Source organism: Poeciliopsis prolifica, unplaced genomic scaffold, assembly GCF_027474105.1.
Source record: "Poeciliopsis prolifica strain line A6 unplaced genomic scaffold, Auburn_PproV2 SCAFFOLD050, whole genome shotgun sequence".
Taxonomy (NCBI): domain Eukaryota; kingdom Metazoa; phylum Chordata; class Actinopteri; order Cyprinodontiformes; family Poeciliidae; genus Poeciliopsis; species Poeciliopsis prolifica.
Genome location: NW_026562425.1, coordinates 3,437,232 through 3,455,201, shown reverse-complemented (window position 1 = coordinate 3,455,201; position 17,970 = coordinate 3,437,232). Strand labels below are relative to the sequence as shown.

General features: G+C 36.4%; 2 protein-coding genes across 2 annotated transcripts; both read right to left on the bottom strand.

The window, feature by feature from the left end:
- Positions 1–527: 527 nt before the first annotated feature.
- On the bottom strand, positions 528–7,116 carry rx2 (retinal homeobox gene 2). Its single transcript, XM_055058146.1, has 4 exons — positions 6,893–7,116; positions 6,054–6,518; positions 3,653–3,909; positions 528–2,724 (listed from the first exon to the last, which is right to left on the bottom strand). The coding sequence occupies exons 2-4, from the start codon at positions 6,343–6,345 to the stop codon at positions 2,287–2,289; spliced, it is 987 nt and encodes a 328-aa protein (XP_054914121.1). The 5' UTR covers positions 6,346–6,518; positions 6,893–7,116; the 3' UTR covers positions 528–2,286.
- A 3,085-nt stretch (positions 7,117–10,201) lies between these two features.
- On the bottom strand, positions 10,202–17,830 carry cplx4c (complexin 4c). Its single transcript, XM_055058239.1, has 3 exons — positions 17,541–17,830; positions 12,294–12,381; positions 10,202–11,276 (listed from the first exon to the last, which is right to left on the bottom strand). The coding sequence occupies exons 1-3, from the start codon at positions 17,705–17,707 to the stop codon at positions 11,058–11,060; spliced, it is 474 nt and encodes a 157-aa protein (XP_054914214.1). The 5' UTR covers positions 17,708–17,830; the 3' UTR covers positions 10,202–11,057.
- Between the last annotated feature and the right edge of the window lie 140 nt (positions 17,831–17,970).

Genomic DNA, 17,970 nt, shown 5'->3' with positions numbered 1-17,970 from the left:
TTGTAATGAGTTACTTAAAAAAAAAATGGCTGTGATACGTATGAGCCTAGAAACATTTACAAAGTGAGACTTTGGGACTCTGACATTTGTTATCCACAAATGAAATAAACATAGAACAGGGATGAATGCCCCACTAAAACCAACCAGATACGTCACAAAACAACCCAGAAAACATCCAAAGCACTGCTGGCCTCATTTCCATCAGTTAAGGTCATAGTTCAGGACTTAAAAAAACGCACACACATATATATAAATGAATATCTTCAAGGCAAAATCACCTGTCAACCAAAGAAAAGCCATGAAACATCTAGAACAGGTCTGTCAAACTCATTTTCATGTTGGACCATATCAAAGTCTAAATGTTCTTAAACGGCCGGTTGTGCCAGAATGTATTAATAAAACCCATTAAACTGTTAAAATATCAATAAATAGCTTTTTGTTTCACCATTTAGAGTGTTGTAAAATTAAATAATATTTTATTTGAACATCTTTTCACAATAATCTGCCCACCCAGGATTTTGTGATTGTTTTTGTGTTTTTTTTTTTTTTCAATCAAAATCATAGATTTTGTGGTGCTAATTTACAAATATTTTTAAAGGAAGTTTTACAATATTTGCGCTGATATAAGATTATTGATATCACGTAAACCTGAAGCAGCACTCACTTAAACCAAATGTTTTCGGGCCAATTCTGAGAAAGAATTGCAGTTAAACAATTAGAAAAAAATGTGGGGATCTGCTGACTTTGTGTGAATTTTAATTGTAATTTGGATTCTAGAGAGCCTCATAAAAACCTCCGGCGGGCCAGATTTGGCCCCAGGGCCTCAAGTTTGCCCCATGTGATCCAGATGATCCCCAACATATGTGGGAAAATGTTCTGTGCAGTGGAACTTTTTTCATCTGGTTACACCTGACATGAAACTAAAAGCATAACAGAATGATAATACCACACACTGAGTCAAACATGGCGGCAGCTCTAGGAGACCTAGACCAGCTTGTTGCTCTATGATCCCTCAACTTTCTAGCCATTCCTCTTTTGGATTTCTACTAGAAATCTCCAAAAACTGCAAGATATTAAGACCTCTGAACATATATGAGAACATAATACCCTTCCTTCATTCGCTCTACTGGCTCCTCATCCCTGCAAGAACTGAATCCAAAAACTCATTTCCCCCCCAACATGTTCCCTGCTCAAACTGACTCCATCTAATGATAGCAGAAAATGAATCATGTTTTATTGTTGTCAAGATGAAGCATAATGACCCAAAGCAAGTTGCCTCAAAAAGAACGAAATGGAGGTTTTGGAGCGGCATTTAGGAAATCCACATTTGAATCTAATGGAGATGTTGTGGCATGGTACTCGAAAATGTTTCAATATATCTTCAATGAAACAAATTTCGTAAAGAAGAGTAGTTAGAAATTCCTCCAAAACCAGTTCTTGTTAGCAATTTGCTGACAAGCGTGGCACAAATATTGATTTCTCCATGAAGGAAATACTTTTTAAGATTAAAAATAAAACTGCTACCTGGAAACAAATTGTGTATTTACTCTGGTTGTCTTTGATATTAAAATAAGTTTGATGATCTGAAACATGCAAACAAGTGCCAAAACAAAAGAAATCTGCAAGCTACAAACATTTTTTTGCAATATAATTTGTAAAAAAACAACAGGTTTTTAACTTTGTAAAGTCTAGAGAAACAAAACATATTTTCATTCAAAAACAGTGAGAACTTTACAGGTGTGTGAAACCTTAAAAGCAGAATTTATTGGCCGTTAGTCCTCAAGAAGACATTTTCATTTCAGGGTCTCTTGCAAAATCTTCACAGGCAGCTGAAGCAAGACCTATAAACATGTGTTTTGAGCAAACACCAAAATAAAATCAGAACACCTCTAGTGAAGACATCAAACATATATAAATTTGTTCAGATCTCTCAATAAAATCCATTAAAAAAGTTAGCTACCTCTGACAAAATGGCTTCAAACTGCCTTTCTGTTCATATATCTGGATGCAAATACAGTCTAAAATAAAGACATGCACGTTTACACCAGGACAAAAAAAAAAGGATCTAATTTGGGACTCTACACCTAAACATTGGGATGAGCAAAACCAACGTTTTACCAGTCTACTAAGAATTGGTCATATTCGAAGAAGACATTGAGAAGTTCATTTTTAAAGTGTTAGTTCTTTATATCTTTGGTTCCACACTTCACCGCCAATGGTTTATGAATCAAAAAGCAGTCTGTAAACATTCACAAGAGAGAGATCCGTTCACATTAGGCAGCACAATCACATGTGCTGCCAGGTTTTATCCATCGACTGAATGTGCTCTTTCGCCTTCATCCTGAGCGCGGCGATGCTGGAGCTCCTGTCGTCCTCTATCGGGTACTTATCGTTGAAGCTTGGTGGACACTGATATGGAGGTGGGCCCATGGGCTGCATGCCTTGGACCATGCCAGGTGGGCTGTTGAGGAAGCTGTGGCTGGAGTAGGTGGGCTGCAGGGCCTGAGGCGACCCCATGAACCCTGGGATGGTGTGCATGGGCGTGGCACTGGAAATAGGCGAGCTCAGCCAGGGGTCGAGTGGCATCGGGTTGGCCACCGGGCCGACGTTGGGAGGCATGGGGGGCCGATTGAAGGATAACATTGGAGAGTCGTGGAGCTTCATGGTGCTGGTGTCCATCTTTTCTTGCCGTCTCCACTTTGCTCTCCGGTTCTGGAACCACACCTGGACAGAGAGTCAGAGAGACTGAACACTGAGGTTTTTATTGCACTTGCTGACATAAGGATGTATTCACACCACCCTGCTTAATTTGCTTTAGTTGAACTGTAGTTTATATGTCTGGGAGGTCTGGTGTTTGTTTGGGGAGGTGTGAACGTGCAATCAAACTTTGATGCAGAACAAAAAAGCGAACTCTGGTCTGCCTAAAAATCTAGGGTTCATTTTGGTTGAACTGAACTATGATGCGGTTCAAATGCAATGTGAATGCCAAGTGGACTAGAGATCCCTCCAAAAATGGAAAGTGGACTAAAGCGCAGGGCATTCTGGGTAAATACAACCAAATCAAACACATGTGTCTAGCGGGAGAAGTGGCTTGTGGTCTTACACCAAAGACAGAAAAGAAATCCTATGGTCAATAAAATTTGATACCACTCCATTTTTGTTTATGTTTCTTGAAAATAGAAGTCGTGCTGAGTTTCTTCAGACGTTTGTGTTGTTTTTCTCAGTGTTTCTTGGTTGAACTGGATTTTTAAACAAACCAACAATAGATTGGTTCGTTTTGACTCAGTGCCGTGTGAAAGCGAACTGCATCAGCTAAAAATTTAACAAATCTAATTTTGGTGCCCAATGAAACCGAGTAAACCGGACTATCAGATGTGAAAACACCTTTATAGATTGTGATCTAGTGAACACAACTTAACAAAACAAAACAAAGGACAAAAACAAGCTCTTTAGTAGCTGAATTCAATGTTCTTGATAGACCTCTGGGAAACAAAGTGGTTTGGTCACAGGAGATATTACCATCAACTCTCACTAAATGAGCATCATGCCAATCATGTTCAAGGATCCTTCAACGTACAAAGAATTACTCAGCTTCCAAGCATTATTTAGGCTCTGACTAACCATTCATTCGGTGATTTACTTCAGTCTTTACCTGAACGCGAACCTCAGGCAGATTGACCTTCATTGCCAATTCCTCCCGACTGTAGACGTCCGGGTAGTGGGACTTTTCGAAGGCTCGCTCCAGCTCATGAAGCTGGTAAGTAGTGAAGGTGGTACGATTTCTTCTGTGCTTCTTCTTAGTGTGCTCTTCCTCTTTACTTCCATCTGGAGAGTCTTCAGCAACGTCCACCTCCTTGTGCAGGTGGCCTATTTCTTCATCACACTTATCGTTGGAGAAAAGGTCTGACTCTAACATGAAAAAGGGTTTAATTGTTAATATTTAGTGTTTCAGAAATACATATTATATCTCATTTGATTTAATAATCATCCATTTTTTATTTTCCTGAAACCCATGATCACCATGTGGGCCTTGACCCAATTTGCTTTACTATGAAAAAGTTAACAAAAACCAATAGTACATCACAAGTAGGACCAATATGTCTCATAAAGTCTATAACCAATCTGCCCATTTTTCATCCCACTTTCAACATTTATGAGTCCCATATTTGAATGAATGAGAGGTGTGGCAAAGATTTCAGGCGAAACGTATTTTATTTCTGTTTGTTTTAGACAATAATTCAAGCTAGGATTGCATATTTACAGCATAGAAGTAGCTCAGTTCACAAATATTTGGTTTTATAGTCATAATTCGCTCTAATTTTCAACTAAGTTGCAGACATTCTTTCAGTGTAGAAAATTCACTTAAAAATAAATTAAGTTGGACCCTATAGGAGACAATAACACGTCCTAATTGTCTGAGTAAAATGTTTAAAATGATTAAATTACTCATTTTTACCCACAAATGCAAAATTATCTTCCTATTATTAGATTTATCTGCTTGCACTTATTTAATACTTGTCAAGCAAACATGAGTTTGATTGAATTAGAGTCAAAGCTATGGATTTGCATCACTCTGTGCTTCCAATCTTCTGCAGTTAACAACATTCATTTAAATTGGGCCTGATAATAATTAAACTGATTTGTGTTTAATGGGATTTTAATTAAACCTGTAGATTTGTAGTGGCAACTAACAAATTAATAAACACGATTACACCTATAAAACTTTGAAAAATAAAGTTTTGATTTTGTTCCTGGTTGCCGCATAAGTTTTTTTGATGAGTCAGCATACCGGCAGACGAGAACCTTTAAGCGTTTTTGAACTCGAGGTATTTGGTGAGTCCAGCTGACATCAAGTCTTTCACTTAATTCAGTAATCCCATAGTAACAGATGCTGCCTGTCAAACCTGCAAGCCTCTACTTCCTCTAATCTAACGCGGGAGTCTTCAGTTCATTTCTGCACAAGCAACAAGGCGAACAGTCAGAATCAACTAAACAGATTCAGATGTTCAAAATCAGTTTCATGGACATATTTCTGTATATTAAACAAGCCTTTTGAGTGACAAATACTAACTTTTTTGTTTAAAATATGAATGCAGAGCACAAAACCAAAACCTAGAGACCAGAAGCGACCTCTTAGATTGCATGAAGAAAGGGTTTGACGAAAACAATACAATTCTAATTAAGTAAAACGATACAATTTATTAAATTATGGCAAACTGACAAATTAAAACAACATTAGGATCTTTGTAACCCTCAAGTGAAGGTTCTGCTGATTTATATGGATAAGCACTGCTCCTGAACATAAAAGCAGTGCTCTTAGAATAAATATTTTCATTACTATTTAGACTTCTTATATGTGTTTAATTTATTTTAAATTCCTCCTGTCCCAACACATTGGTGGGTCTGGTTGCTGTGGAGTGTCAGCACAGATTTTCTCAGGAAAGAGAATAGAAAGTTTACCTTAATAAATAAATACATACAAAAAGAAAAAAACATCTAAATTAACTGTTAAAATCTAAACGAATTTATTTTGCACATTTCCAATGATCTGCATGTCAAGCTGAGTGAAACCAAAACATGTTTAAGCATTTATAACTATTATTCAATACACCCATTTATGTTTATCAAGTGAAAACATATAATGGGAAAAAGACAAACTGTTTCTTAGATCTCTTCCTCTTCAACATCGAGTCTTATTTCTGTCTTATGCCCTCTAGTGGAGGACCGAAGTACTGCAGGAGGCGTGGAGCAGTTTAAATAAAAGTCTTTGACTCTTAATATGGAGTTTTTATGCATTAAAGACATTCTTTAGTGGTGGTAACAAAAGATTAAAACTTTTGAGAACCTGATCTTTAATCGAGTCATGAAGCATATAATAAGTTATAGAGCATTGAATGTTTTTCAGAAAAAGAGGAAAAATTACTATTATGAATAGAAGTTCTTTTGGAAGTAGGAAGAGTTAGCAGTTTTTCTGATATAAAGTTGGTATTTACTGTGTTTCAGAGGAAAGTGATCAGACATTTTTGCAGCAGCGTCTTGCTGGACGGACTCACCGTGGTAGTCAGCATGTTGGGAGCGGTCACCCAGTTCTGGTAGATGCCCGTATGGGTGTGTTTGGACCTGCTTTTCAGGATCTTGTGCGTTTGCTCTCGACTCTTTCGGACTGTCCCCGCCTCCCACCGAATGGAGCAAAGTCTCCTGGTCTTTAGTGAATCCCAGAATGACATCGATGCTGTGGACCCGACCTCCAGCGCTCGACCCGGCACCTTTCCCCATGTCATAGTTGTCCACTATTCCATGTCCACTATCGTCCACTATCCCCAGGGTATCCATTGACAAATGCATCCAAGCCTTTTGGATCTCCCTCAGTATTCTCGGTTAAACACAGTAAACGGCTTCCGGCTGTTGTTGAACACTCTGGTTCTAGTTCATGTGCAGGAAAACAGACGACGCCAAGAGCAAGGTGCTCCAAAGATCACTTCAACAATGAAAGCAGCAGAACTAATTTTCATCTTGGTCTGCACAAGGGAAAAGACTCTTTTCAGTGCCTCTGATAAACATTTACATACAAGATTTTTAGAAGAAGTTTAACAGTCACAGTTTATTCACAAGTCATAACACTTGTAATTCCTTGCTAGAAATGCTATCAGAAAATATTGATTTGTCAACAAACTGTTGAATTGTTCTTAAATTTAAAGTCCATATTTTAGCGTAATTTCCAGTTTATTCCACACATGCTTCTGAATCAGTGACAGAAGAATAGTTTTCATCAACAAATAATACAAATTAGCATGATTCTTTTAATCACTTCCATCGTTTTAGAGTTAAAGCAAACCATCTACAAAGTGAAGAAGTTGTCAAAAAACTTAAAGGAAGCATTAGATAATCTTACCTTTTAGATTTCACTTTACTTCCTACATAGTGCCCATGTTGTAGGCCATAAGTACACCAACAATATCTTCTGTATGCACTTGTTACTCCCAGTTAAGTCCTTCAAATCCCCTGCAAACAATTGCACGAAGGACCTAATGCTTGTGATCCATGCAGCAGCAGCAGCAACATGTAATGTCTTTCTCTCCTGACAAAACTCTCCTTAACCGCATGAGACACCAAAAAGCTGTCGGTGGGGAATGGTAGTAAAACCAGAGGCTTTAAGAGGTTTATTAATTGGAATCCTTCCCCTTTAAGAATGACTGACAGTTGTTTTCTGGTCAAGTAATTGCTCCAAATGTGTCCTGCTTTCAGCCCTCAGAGGGAGGCCATTGCTAATGAAGCCTCAACAAAACTTTCTTTCAAAAACTCCATTGTTCGGAAGATAATGGCTTGTGTTCGGCGTTTTTTTTTGGGGGGGGGGGGAGTGTTTTTTTTATTTTTATAATCCCTTTATTCTCAATAATGTTAGGGGGAAACAGACCCAATCTCAGACTGTTTCGTGTTAGGGGTGTCTTCATTTTTAACCTCAAAATGAATGTTGTGCAGAAAGTTATTATTCTGTATCTTTACTTGACTTGTCACAGCTTCTGAAATTACATGCTAGCAATAAGCTGTGTGCTTAATTCATGTTTTGCATCATATTTTTTGCATGTTCTTCTTCTTAAACTTCAAGAAGAATATATTTCAATCATTTTTGTTTGTCGAGATTACGTAAAACATTCATGTAGAGTTTAAAAGCCAGACTGTAGTTGTTCTTCTTTCATTATACAGCCTGTAAGTTTCTCCTTTGCCAGCTGGCAGAACCAAAGCTGCCGCTACAGTAGGTGTTGCAGAGATCAAGCCCATCCTTAATGAGCCTAAAGACTTCACTGGGAGATTTCCTCTGACCTCACTCCCCCTACATGTAGATATATTTAGGAGCTCTTTGGACGTCATAAACAAAACCCCGACATGGAAAAATGGCACAGAAAGATTTTTTTTTTTCCAAACTGCATCCCTTTTCCTTACATAAACTTCATAACAACAATCAGGGTTTATTTATTTGTTTTTAATTGTAGATGTACATCTTTCTTATTCTGTTCTTATTCTGGTGAAGTAACCCTGCACAGCTGACCACCAGTGGATGCATGCATATCTGTAGACTCTCCAAAGGTTAATCAACCAATTAAACTAATTTTAATTAACTAATTGTGCATATTTCTGGACTGTGAAAGGATCAGGATAAAAATTTACATCATTTAAGACAAATTAAATGTCCAATATTTCTCGTTAGTTTTTTTTGTGTTGTGCTAAAACCAAAAATTAGAATGAAATTCTCCTTGTATACTTCAAACACGTTGAGTACAAGAAGCAGTTATTGTTTTTGCATTTTGCGTTTTTGCATTCTGCGTCGGAAATGCATTAACATCTCAGCGTCAGTGACACGTTTAAGCAGCTGAGCTGAGCTGAAATTTAAAAGCTAACAACTACTTAAAGGCCTGCCTTTGCTCTGCTGCAGCAGACTGGATGCAGGTTAAGTGGCTTTGCACTGACCACGCTTTCCGGGTTGTCTGCGTTGCTTTCCAAGAACGTAGAAGTTGAAAAGCCTGTTACTTTTGCCTTTGAACAGAAAGAAAGAACCTCAAGATGCGAGCACAGCAGGGCACTCGAAACCAAACACATTAAAACCATATGGCAATCATAATGAAAGTCATCTATATTTGAGTGTCTCTAAATGTGTCTCTTAATTTAGATGTTGGTTTTATTGCCAACATCTAGTGACAATATAACGCTTAAATTTAGCTTTTAAATAATTGTTTACTGATATGGGTTTTTTTCTGAAGGAAGAACAAACTTAATAAAATAAATCTCTTAATAATTTCATCACTAGAAATATGAGATAATTATGCCTTGAATGCATTTTTATAAAACACCAGTTTTGATTTCCTAGGCAGTCATTCAATTGGTTTTAGTTTTCAAGCCAACTTTGGGCCCTGAGGTTCTGATAAAATATTTCTTTTCCATCTGTCAGTTTAAATCAAAAATTTCTGTGATATTTGAGTGGCACTTTGAGCTCCCATTCTTACCTTTAAAACTATAATCCAATCATCAATCAAATCAAATAAATGTTCTTATCATGCTTTAGCTTATTTCATCAATGACTAATATTTCCAATTAGCCCTGCAAGATGCTTCTAATAGCACCCAAGTCATAGACAAGAGAAACTGATAATCATTTTATCACATTAATATATTAAAGCTGTCCCTCTTTGCTTGTTTCCCCATTATCCTAATTGAGTACAAATTGGTTAAGAGGGTGCAGCACAGCTATCAAGCGCCTTAGTTTTATCAGATGACAATGTAAGTCCCTCAGATCCTATTAGGAAGAAAGCAGCTAATGTTTAAAGGCGCTGTGTCAGCTTACTGGGGGAAAGGGGGATGGTGAGCTGCAGAGGGAGGACAGGACACGACGGAAAGGGAGGGTTAGATCAGGTGGCGGTCCAGGAAAAACCCAAAGACAGTCTGCCACTAGCGGGATGGGTAATAATGACAGCTCAGCTTCATTCTTCACAAAAGAGACAGAATTTGTAAAAAATAAAATTAAAAAAACAGAGAAACAGCTGAAACACAGAGTTCCTTTAAATCCAGACTTAAAACACACCTGTTCAGAGTTGCTTTTGAAACATTAGAAATGAAACGTTGATGAATATTCTGATTTCTATGACTGTATTTCTGTGTTTCTATGATGTAAAGCACTTTGAATTGCCTTGTTGCTGAAACGATTGACTGATCTGAGCCGTTCTTTTTCAGGTTTTCTTGGAGCTTTCTCCTGTTTTTGGCTCTTTCCATCATTCCATCGACTCTTCCAGCTTCCCTGTTGTGCTCAGAGCAGATGCATAGAGTGTGTGTGACTCTCTCTGTTGCTGCAGGGCAGGACTGACGGGTGCTGCTTCACCTGCTGCAGCTCATCTCCACTCATCATGAGGTTAAATGTAGGAAAAGGCAGAACTGAGGAGGAATTGTTTTTGGATTCTCCTTTGTCTTCTTTACACGTCTGCATAAAGTTGTTACTTCCCTCTTTGTTTTTTCCTCTCTTTGCTTCAAATCTGAGCATCTGCTCTCATAAAGAACTCAATAACTCACTTTGTGGATGTCAAAAGATAAAATATAACAAGAGGTTGAACTAGAGGGTACATTTAAAATATATAAAAAATAATATAGAAAAGGGGTGAAAAATGGCAAACTGAGATTAAAAGAACAATTCTAGTAAAAAAGAATGAATACCTGCATAGCTTTAAAAGTTTATTGAGTTTGTTGGGATATGGAAAAAATTAACAATGCCATTGAAAATCTCCTGGTTATTCCACAAAGTATTGATTTCTCAACTCTTCCTGAGTTAAAACATTCTTCTTATTATTATTATTGTTTCTAAATTAATATAAAATTATTTTCGGTGCATCGTTTGAAGTACTGCAACTTTTTTGTTATTTTGACCATTTCTCATTTTCTGCAAATAAATACTACATTTTTGCTTGGAATGTCATAGATATGTTGTTAGTAATACAAATAATTAAAAATCTGAGAAACTGGTCATTTTAAGTCGTGTCTTAATTTTTTTCCAGACAGGAAAATGCACAACATTCATAATTTTAAGTAGAGGATATAAATCTTTTCCCAGCAAATCTTTTACATACCTTCCAGAAAAGCAGACATTTTTGTATTTTTACATGCTTGTTTTTGTTGTTGTTGTTTTTACTTATTATTACTTTTTTTTTTTTAGCATAATACATTTTTTTATTCTTGTGACCATTTTCTTTTCTTTTCATCAACTTATTTTATTATAATTTTTGTGCCCCACTCTGGTGCAGTTTTAAACCTGTTTTCAAAGTGCTATGTAAACACATTTGATATTGACAAACCTTGAGAGCATAAAACTTCTCTCATCTCTTTTTACATCTGTTTAAGAAGCATTTAAATGTTTCCCAGTGAAAGAAATGGAGACATAGAAAACAAGGAGCTTTTCTGTGAGGAAACTGTCCAGAGCTGAGGCTGTTCTGTAGCAAGTAAATAAAAAAAAGAAAGTGACACGGGAGCTAAATTTAAATAATAAAGCTGGTCTGGGCGTGGCGCCTGTCCTGCAGGCGTTCACATGAGGACACATTTCTCCTCTGCAGTCTGCCTGAGCTCGCTCACTCTGCTCTGGGCCTTGGCTTTCAGTTCGTCCAGGTCCATGTTTTGAAGCTGGTGGAGGAATGAATCGTTGGTCTCCTCCTCCTCCTCATCTTCATCCACCATTTTGGCCAGTTCCTCCGGCAGGTCAGCGTCGTCTCCGGCCATCTGAATCATGGCGCCGTCGAGAGCGCTCTGATCAAAAAGGCAGCAAAAAAAAGATAGCTGAATGGTTCGGTCTTAATTAAAAAGCAGATATTACCTACACTTATAAATACAGTTACAATCTGAACAAGATATTTTCTTCACACTGTGACATTAAAATTTATTTAAATTATTTTTATTAGCTTAATGAAGAGAAGCAATAATTTCAACTTTCTTTACGTTTAAAGTTTACAAAACCCCCTCAGTGTTTAGCAGTTTTACCCATTTAACTTTGTATCAAATATTTGGTGTATTTGCTGTAATACAAGCTTGCATGTCTTGTTGCGACATACAAGCTCAGCTTCAGGGATTCCAGCATATTGATGCCGTCATCTGGGTTTGCTTAGATCAAAAACCTTCTATTATTCAAATTTTGCCAATTTGAATAATAAAATGAACTTGACTTTGTTTGACATGCAAAAAGTTGGCAGCCCAGGATTCAAATCTATAATGTTTTGAACAAGGTAACATTGCTAACAAATGCACAATACTGCAGCCTGCAATAAATGCTAGACTTATTTAAAATGGACCAAAACATTTTGCAGAATTAAACTGGAAATGCAACAACTTATAACATAAGAGAATCAACTCACTGCTAAATTTTCATAGAGACAAACCTTTCCACAATATATTCTATTTGTTTTGTTTCTTTATCATATTTTCCTCCCTTTATCATCTCAACTTGTAAATGATTGGCTTTGTTTCTTATTCAACAAATGTTTAATCCAAATGTGTGTATTTTACTTTCTTTAATGGGGTGCAGGTGTGCTTAATTTCTTTTTGTAAACTGAATGTTTATGACATTAAAATAAACACTTTTTATTTTTAAAGCTTTTCCTGCCCTCAACTCCCAAATTTCACAATTTGTCAGAAATAAAGTTTGTCATAATTTGTCATAAATACAGAGCCAGAGTAAGTCATAATTGTTTTAGTTTTAGTTTTTTTATTTAAAACAATGCATTCAGATGTCAATAATTAAACAGATAGAGAATGATGAGAGCTCCTCACATCTGGTAGTCGGTATTTATCTCTGAGTGCGACTCTCAGATTTGCCCTCCCAGCCTTTTTTGTTGCAAAGTCTTTGTCTCGTTGAATCCTGCAGAACAGAAACATGACAGATAAGACAGACAGCCAAAGAACAAACTCTTACTCATAAAAATAACATCAACATTTGCATAAAAATTGTTTAATTTGTATTTCATTACAGTGTTTCCTGTCACACAGCTCATCATCAGTGTTATAAATCCATAGCTTATGTTCTCAAGAGCTGACATCCAAACATAGAAATGTTTTGCAGGTATTGCAGCAGAGGGGCGAATTAAAAGGTTAATGGATTGACATAGCAGGTGGCGAGGAGCAAAGCCTTTCTCGTAAAGCGGTATCTCAGCACCAGCAGAATTATCACATGATAATAATGTTTGCGTTGAGGGACAAGCATCCCACACTTTCTGTCCGAGTTCATTTGTTCCGGTTCTGGGTCACGTTTCCCCATTCCTACGTGGAGAAATCTCCAGCTCAGTGAGTTTGGATGAAGTGAATATATTTTCATCAGTTTTCAGGTTTTTATGGGAAGTCAGATGGAAAATAGCATTTCGCTAAATCCAATGCATCGTACGTTCATTGATTTCCTATAAGTTTAGCCTACAACAGGTTTCTGTTTCGGGTCCAACATTTCTCCTGTCAACTCTGACCAGCTTCTGCTTAGGTCAGGTGAGCTCATCAGGATGGCCAGCTCTGTCCTGGGCTGACCTCTGGACTCAGAGCAGGCGGTGGGAGGCAGCAGGACTCTGGCTAAAATAGCATCGCTGTTGGACAACGTCTCCCATTACATGCATAAAGCTGCTGCAGAACTGGAAAGCTCTTCAGTGACAGACTGCTGCATCCTGGGTGCCCACAGAAGCATCATCACAGATCCTTTCTTCCAAGCGTAACTTTATAATTGGGTGTTTGCATCACTGATGGTTTTTGCACAGTTGTTACTTCTCATCTGTTATAAATCAGGGATGTCAAACTCATTTTTGTTTTGGACCAAATCAAGATCATAAATGCTTTTAAAGGGCCAGTTGTGCCAGAATGTATTGATAAAACCTTTTCACCAACTGCTAAAATGTCATCCTTCAAATTAAATATTATTGAATATCCTTTCAGGTCCTCCAGTATTCGTGATTCTTTTTGTGGCCTTTTGCAGTGAAAATTAAAGAGTTTGTGGTACTAATTGGTAAAAATTATGAAAGGGTTTTTAATGCTACCATAACAAAAGTGGAAGTAAATCCATTGGTCCTTTTCTCCAAATAAGTAAATCTCAATCAACATTTTAATCAACAAAATTTCTTCAACAGACAAGAAAAATTATTTTCCCCTTAAAATAAGCTTTTAATTGGATTGTCCCTAAGTTTGCCAACAAGATGTTTTGACAAAATAAAACTTTGGATCTTCAGACAATCTAGTTTATAGTTCAAGGTGGATTTTTTATCCATGTTTATTTATTTAATTTTTGTGGCACTAAAAATTAACTCCGTATGTTTGAAACTCTTTTAATTATTCCTCTGACAAGTTTTAACTACAGACTTTTAACCCTCTCAGGCTCAAATTACTTGAAAAGACTGTTTAAGTTGTTGCAAATCTGCAACCCCTGCCTGGAGAGGGTTAAAAATAAATGCTTGTCTGCCTTACTTAAAGTTCACATTCTGTTCATATTTTGAATAGTGGATACTAGAAACGGTCATCTCTTCTTAACAAGAATTAAAGAATTACAAATGCAAATGTTTCCAACTTTAAAAATGCTGTAAATGCAATTCGGGGAGGGGTAATGACTGTGGGTTTCAATAAGAATAATTTCTGTCATGTGGATTTTCTTGACACCACCAATTAAATAAACTCTAAAGGTTTGATTGTGCTGCAATGAGAAATTTTCCACTTTAAAGGATTTTTGTTTATCCATTTTTATCAGTTTGATGGATTCTGGATGCTAACCAGTTTCTTTCTCCAATTCTTGTGTGATTTGGAGATTTTGACTGCAGCATTAAAACACCTTAAAGGTTTAGTTGGGGTGCAAAGTGCTTCACAGAGCCACTCAGCTGTTTATAAGCCAGACGGTCATGAACTGACCTCCTGACTCCTGATTTGCCTCTCTGGAGTCTCTGAGCTGACGTCATTTGTGTTATTAGCCCAGTTCTGCAATAATGTCATTATCAGTGTTATATGTCAGTTTCCATGCCGCGAGATTTACCCTGTGTCTATTTAAGGGTGGTCCTCTGTAACCCTGCTTTAATAAGATTAGCTTCCACAAGAGCTACAGCTTGGCATAAATCCTCAGTTGCTTGATGTCTCGGTCAGGACTGTCCTCTCACCTCGCATGTCTCTGCCGTCAGGACAGTGTCCGTTTTTTCTCACACATTTTTGGAGCAGATACCAAAGGTCACAGGAGGTTCAGCAGATAAACTGAAACTAACTTTAAGCCTCCAAAATGTCTATCTAGTTGAACGACAAATTCCCTGATGCTGAATCCTTTAAGGAAAGATTCAGACTTAAAGCACTAAAGGTTTCCTGTTTATATGCTGCAAAAAAATAAATAAAAAAAACTGTTTATCACATCAAGTAAGTTGCAGTTTCATCTATTTGGACTTTGATTTCATATATTTAAACAAAACATTTGTCTCAAAACCTCAAAGCATTACATGCCAGTTTATTTCTGGTATTTTTTTTTTTATAATTTATGGAGACTTACACTCATATTTTATTTAACCATATATTATTTACCACATTATTAGACTGTTTTTAATTCAAATTCAATTCAAAAATACTTTATTGACCTCAAAGGGAAATTTAATAATTTATGCTGATTTTGATGCACTGCATATAACTGCATATAAGTTCAAAAAAAAAAAGTTAAAATAAAAAACTTTGTTTTGATGGATTTAATGAATAGAGCCACATTTTCCTATTTGTTATTGCGTATTAGCAAAATTTTCTGTGCAATGTGACACTAAAATATTAATACCTGTCAAAGATTTCTTAGAGCAAAACGTTTGCAACAAATGCAGCTTTTTTTCACATGGCTGGCGTTTACAAAGCAGAAATGAGAAAAACTATTGATTTTTTTTCTAGTAATGCTGAAACTGTTTGCACTGTGTGTGATATATCTATATATATTTGTTGTTTAAACTATAAAACACGTCATTTTAAGTCTTTTTAGAGGGCGTCTCATGTAGATGTGGATTTTAGCCATTTGTCCCTAAGTGCATAAAAATAGGGATCACTGCAAAAACATAAAATCTTACCAAGTATTTCTGACAGTTTCTTCTGGAAATATCTTAGTACAACATCAAAAAAGACAAACCAACTTACAAATAATTAAGTTAATATAATAATATCTTATGTTACTAAAATATAGGAGCTTGTTTTAAAAAAATATTGATGAAAAAGTGTTAGCTCCTTTGGGAGATTATTTCACTTTTAACAAGACATTTCCCATGTCACTTTTTAGTTAATCTTTCTGCCAATGAAACTAGCATTTTTCATCAATAGTAAGAAATTATTTACTTGAAATGAGCCTCCATTTCTTGCTAAAAAGTTACTTGTAAGTTAGTTTGTCTTATTTCAAGTGCACTAAGATATTTGCACTGGAAACGAGACCAAAAATACTTGGTAAGATTTTATGTTTTTGCAGAGAAACTAATAAAGATCAGAGGTGGTGTAAGATGCCCTGCAGGATAAAGCTTTTTTAATTTGGTAAAGAAAGTCAGATAAGAATTAAAAAAATGACTGGAGCACATAAAAAAGGGTCACAGTCACTAGAAACTAATTTCCTCTGCTGATTAATTAACTATCATCTAGGAATTAATGCATTTTGGGGATGATGTTTACAATAAAACCCAAACCAGCGATTAAAAAACAAATTAAAAAAAAGATAGAAAGAAAAATGCATTTAATTAATACTTTTTGTGAGGACAAAAGAGTAAATAATTTCTGACTTTCTTATTTTCTCATTGGCAACAAGACTTTAACTTCATTTCAAGTTGTCTTTCACCTAATTGGAGGTAACGGAGGGTTCAGCACCAGATGAGAACGTAAAGTGATTAAATAATTATTGTTTTAAAGCGCCCTGGCTAAGAGATGTGTTTAATGGTGGCTTCTGTCATGACAGGTTATTACACACAAGCTTAATCTGCTTCTCTGTCTAATTTGAGCCACGAGGAAATAAACCCTTTCCTAAAGCTACCCGGTAAACCCAGCCCACATCCGTTGATGTCATACGTGCATCACAAGTGGCCTGGAGACACAGTTTAAAAAAGAACAGACCTCACCTTCATTTACACAACATAACACGAGGCAGTAAACTTTGATTCACTAAATTGAGACCAGAATGAGTTGAAAAGTGCTCACTACTCTGACAAGCCCTGAAAATTGTAGCTTTATTAAGCCAGGTTTGGCTTTATGTTAACAGTTTCATTCGCCATTTTGTAGCAAATGAAGAAGATTGTATTTAATTAATAAGAGCGATGTTGTCCTGGCACCTGGCTTCTCGCTAAGACAAGCTGGAAGTGCCGCAAAATGGCCCGTGGAAAAAAGGAGATCAGTGTTCAGTTGGGTGAAATGATGAAAATGCAACACTTTGAAGCTTCTTCAAATGCAGAAAGAAGATTTCTGAGCAAAATGGAAGCCGAACTTCGCATTTTGTTTTTTAATTAAAGGCTCTTCAGTCAAAGCCCTCCATAGTATATTTATAATTTTATGGATTTAGAATGGTTTGTCTTTATTTATTGCACATTTTTATAAAGAGAATATAAAGTCCTGACTTTTTACTTTAAGACAATACGGTAAGGAGGTGAATGCACATAAAATATACAGATATGCATTTTTTGTATTCAGATGTGTTCGGTTGATAGATTTAACTACAAATCTTTGCCACACAGTAACATCATACAGCAGAAGCTAAATGCTCTAAATCCTTGCAGTATAATTTCTTCGTTATTATCAGTGATCAGGCTTCCCTCTAATTTTATTTGAGACAACAAAGAAGCTTCTTTTATGTTGTTTTAAGACAATCTGTTTGAATTTTTCTGACTGTCATCACTCAGCTGAGAAAAGACTCTCATTGTATTTTACATGAAGATTGTTGCTGGTTCACATTTTTGATTAAGTAAGTCAAGACAGCATTTCCTCCTGGGGAATCTACTGTTAATCTTATTTTTGTCACGATTTTTAATGATAAAAAAATATATATTGGTAATTTAAGTTTCTTTTTGTACTCACTTTTCTTCCACCAGCTGTTTCTGGTATTCCTCAAACTCCTCCCTGGACATGCCTTTGGACTCGGCCGTTTCTTTTCCATCTGCTCCAGCTTTGCTGCCGCCTTCGCCACCTGCATCAGCAAAACTCTTCAACTTACTGCCCATCATTTGATTCATGAGAAATGCCATAGCTTAAAAAAATAGAGTGTGACTGGGTATGTCTTGTAAAAAAGGAAAAAGATCTGACAAATTTATTTAATATTTTCAAATGAATAATTGATCTGACAGAGTTCCTCAGTGTACAAACATCCCAATTTGGACCTTGTCCATAATGATTAGAGTGTATCAATAAGTTGTGGCTGAAGCAAAACCGCTAAAGAGCTTAGCTCATAATCAACAGGCTTCAGACAATGAAGAGTATTTACCTTGTCAACAAGACGCAGCAGAGCAGG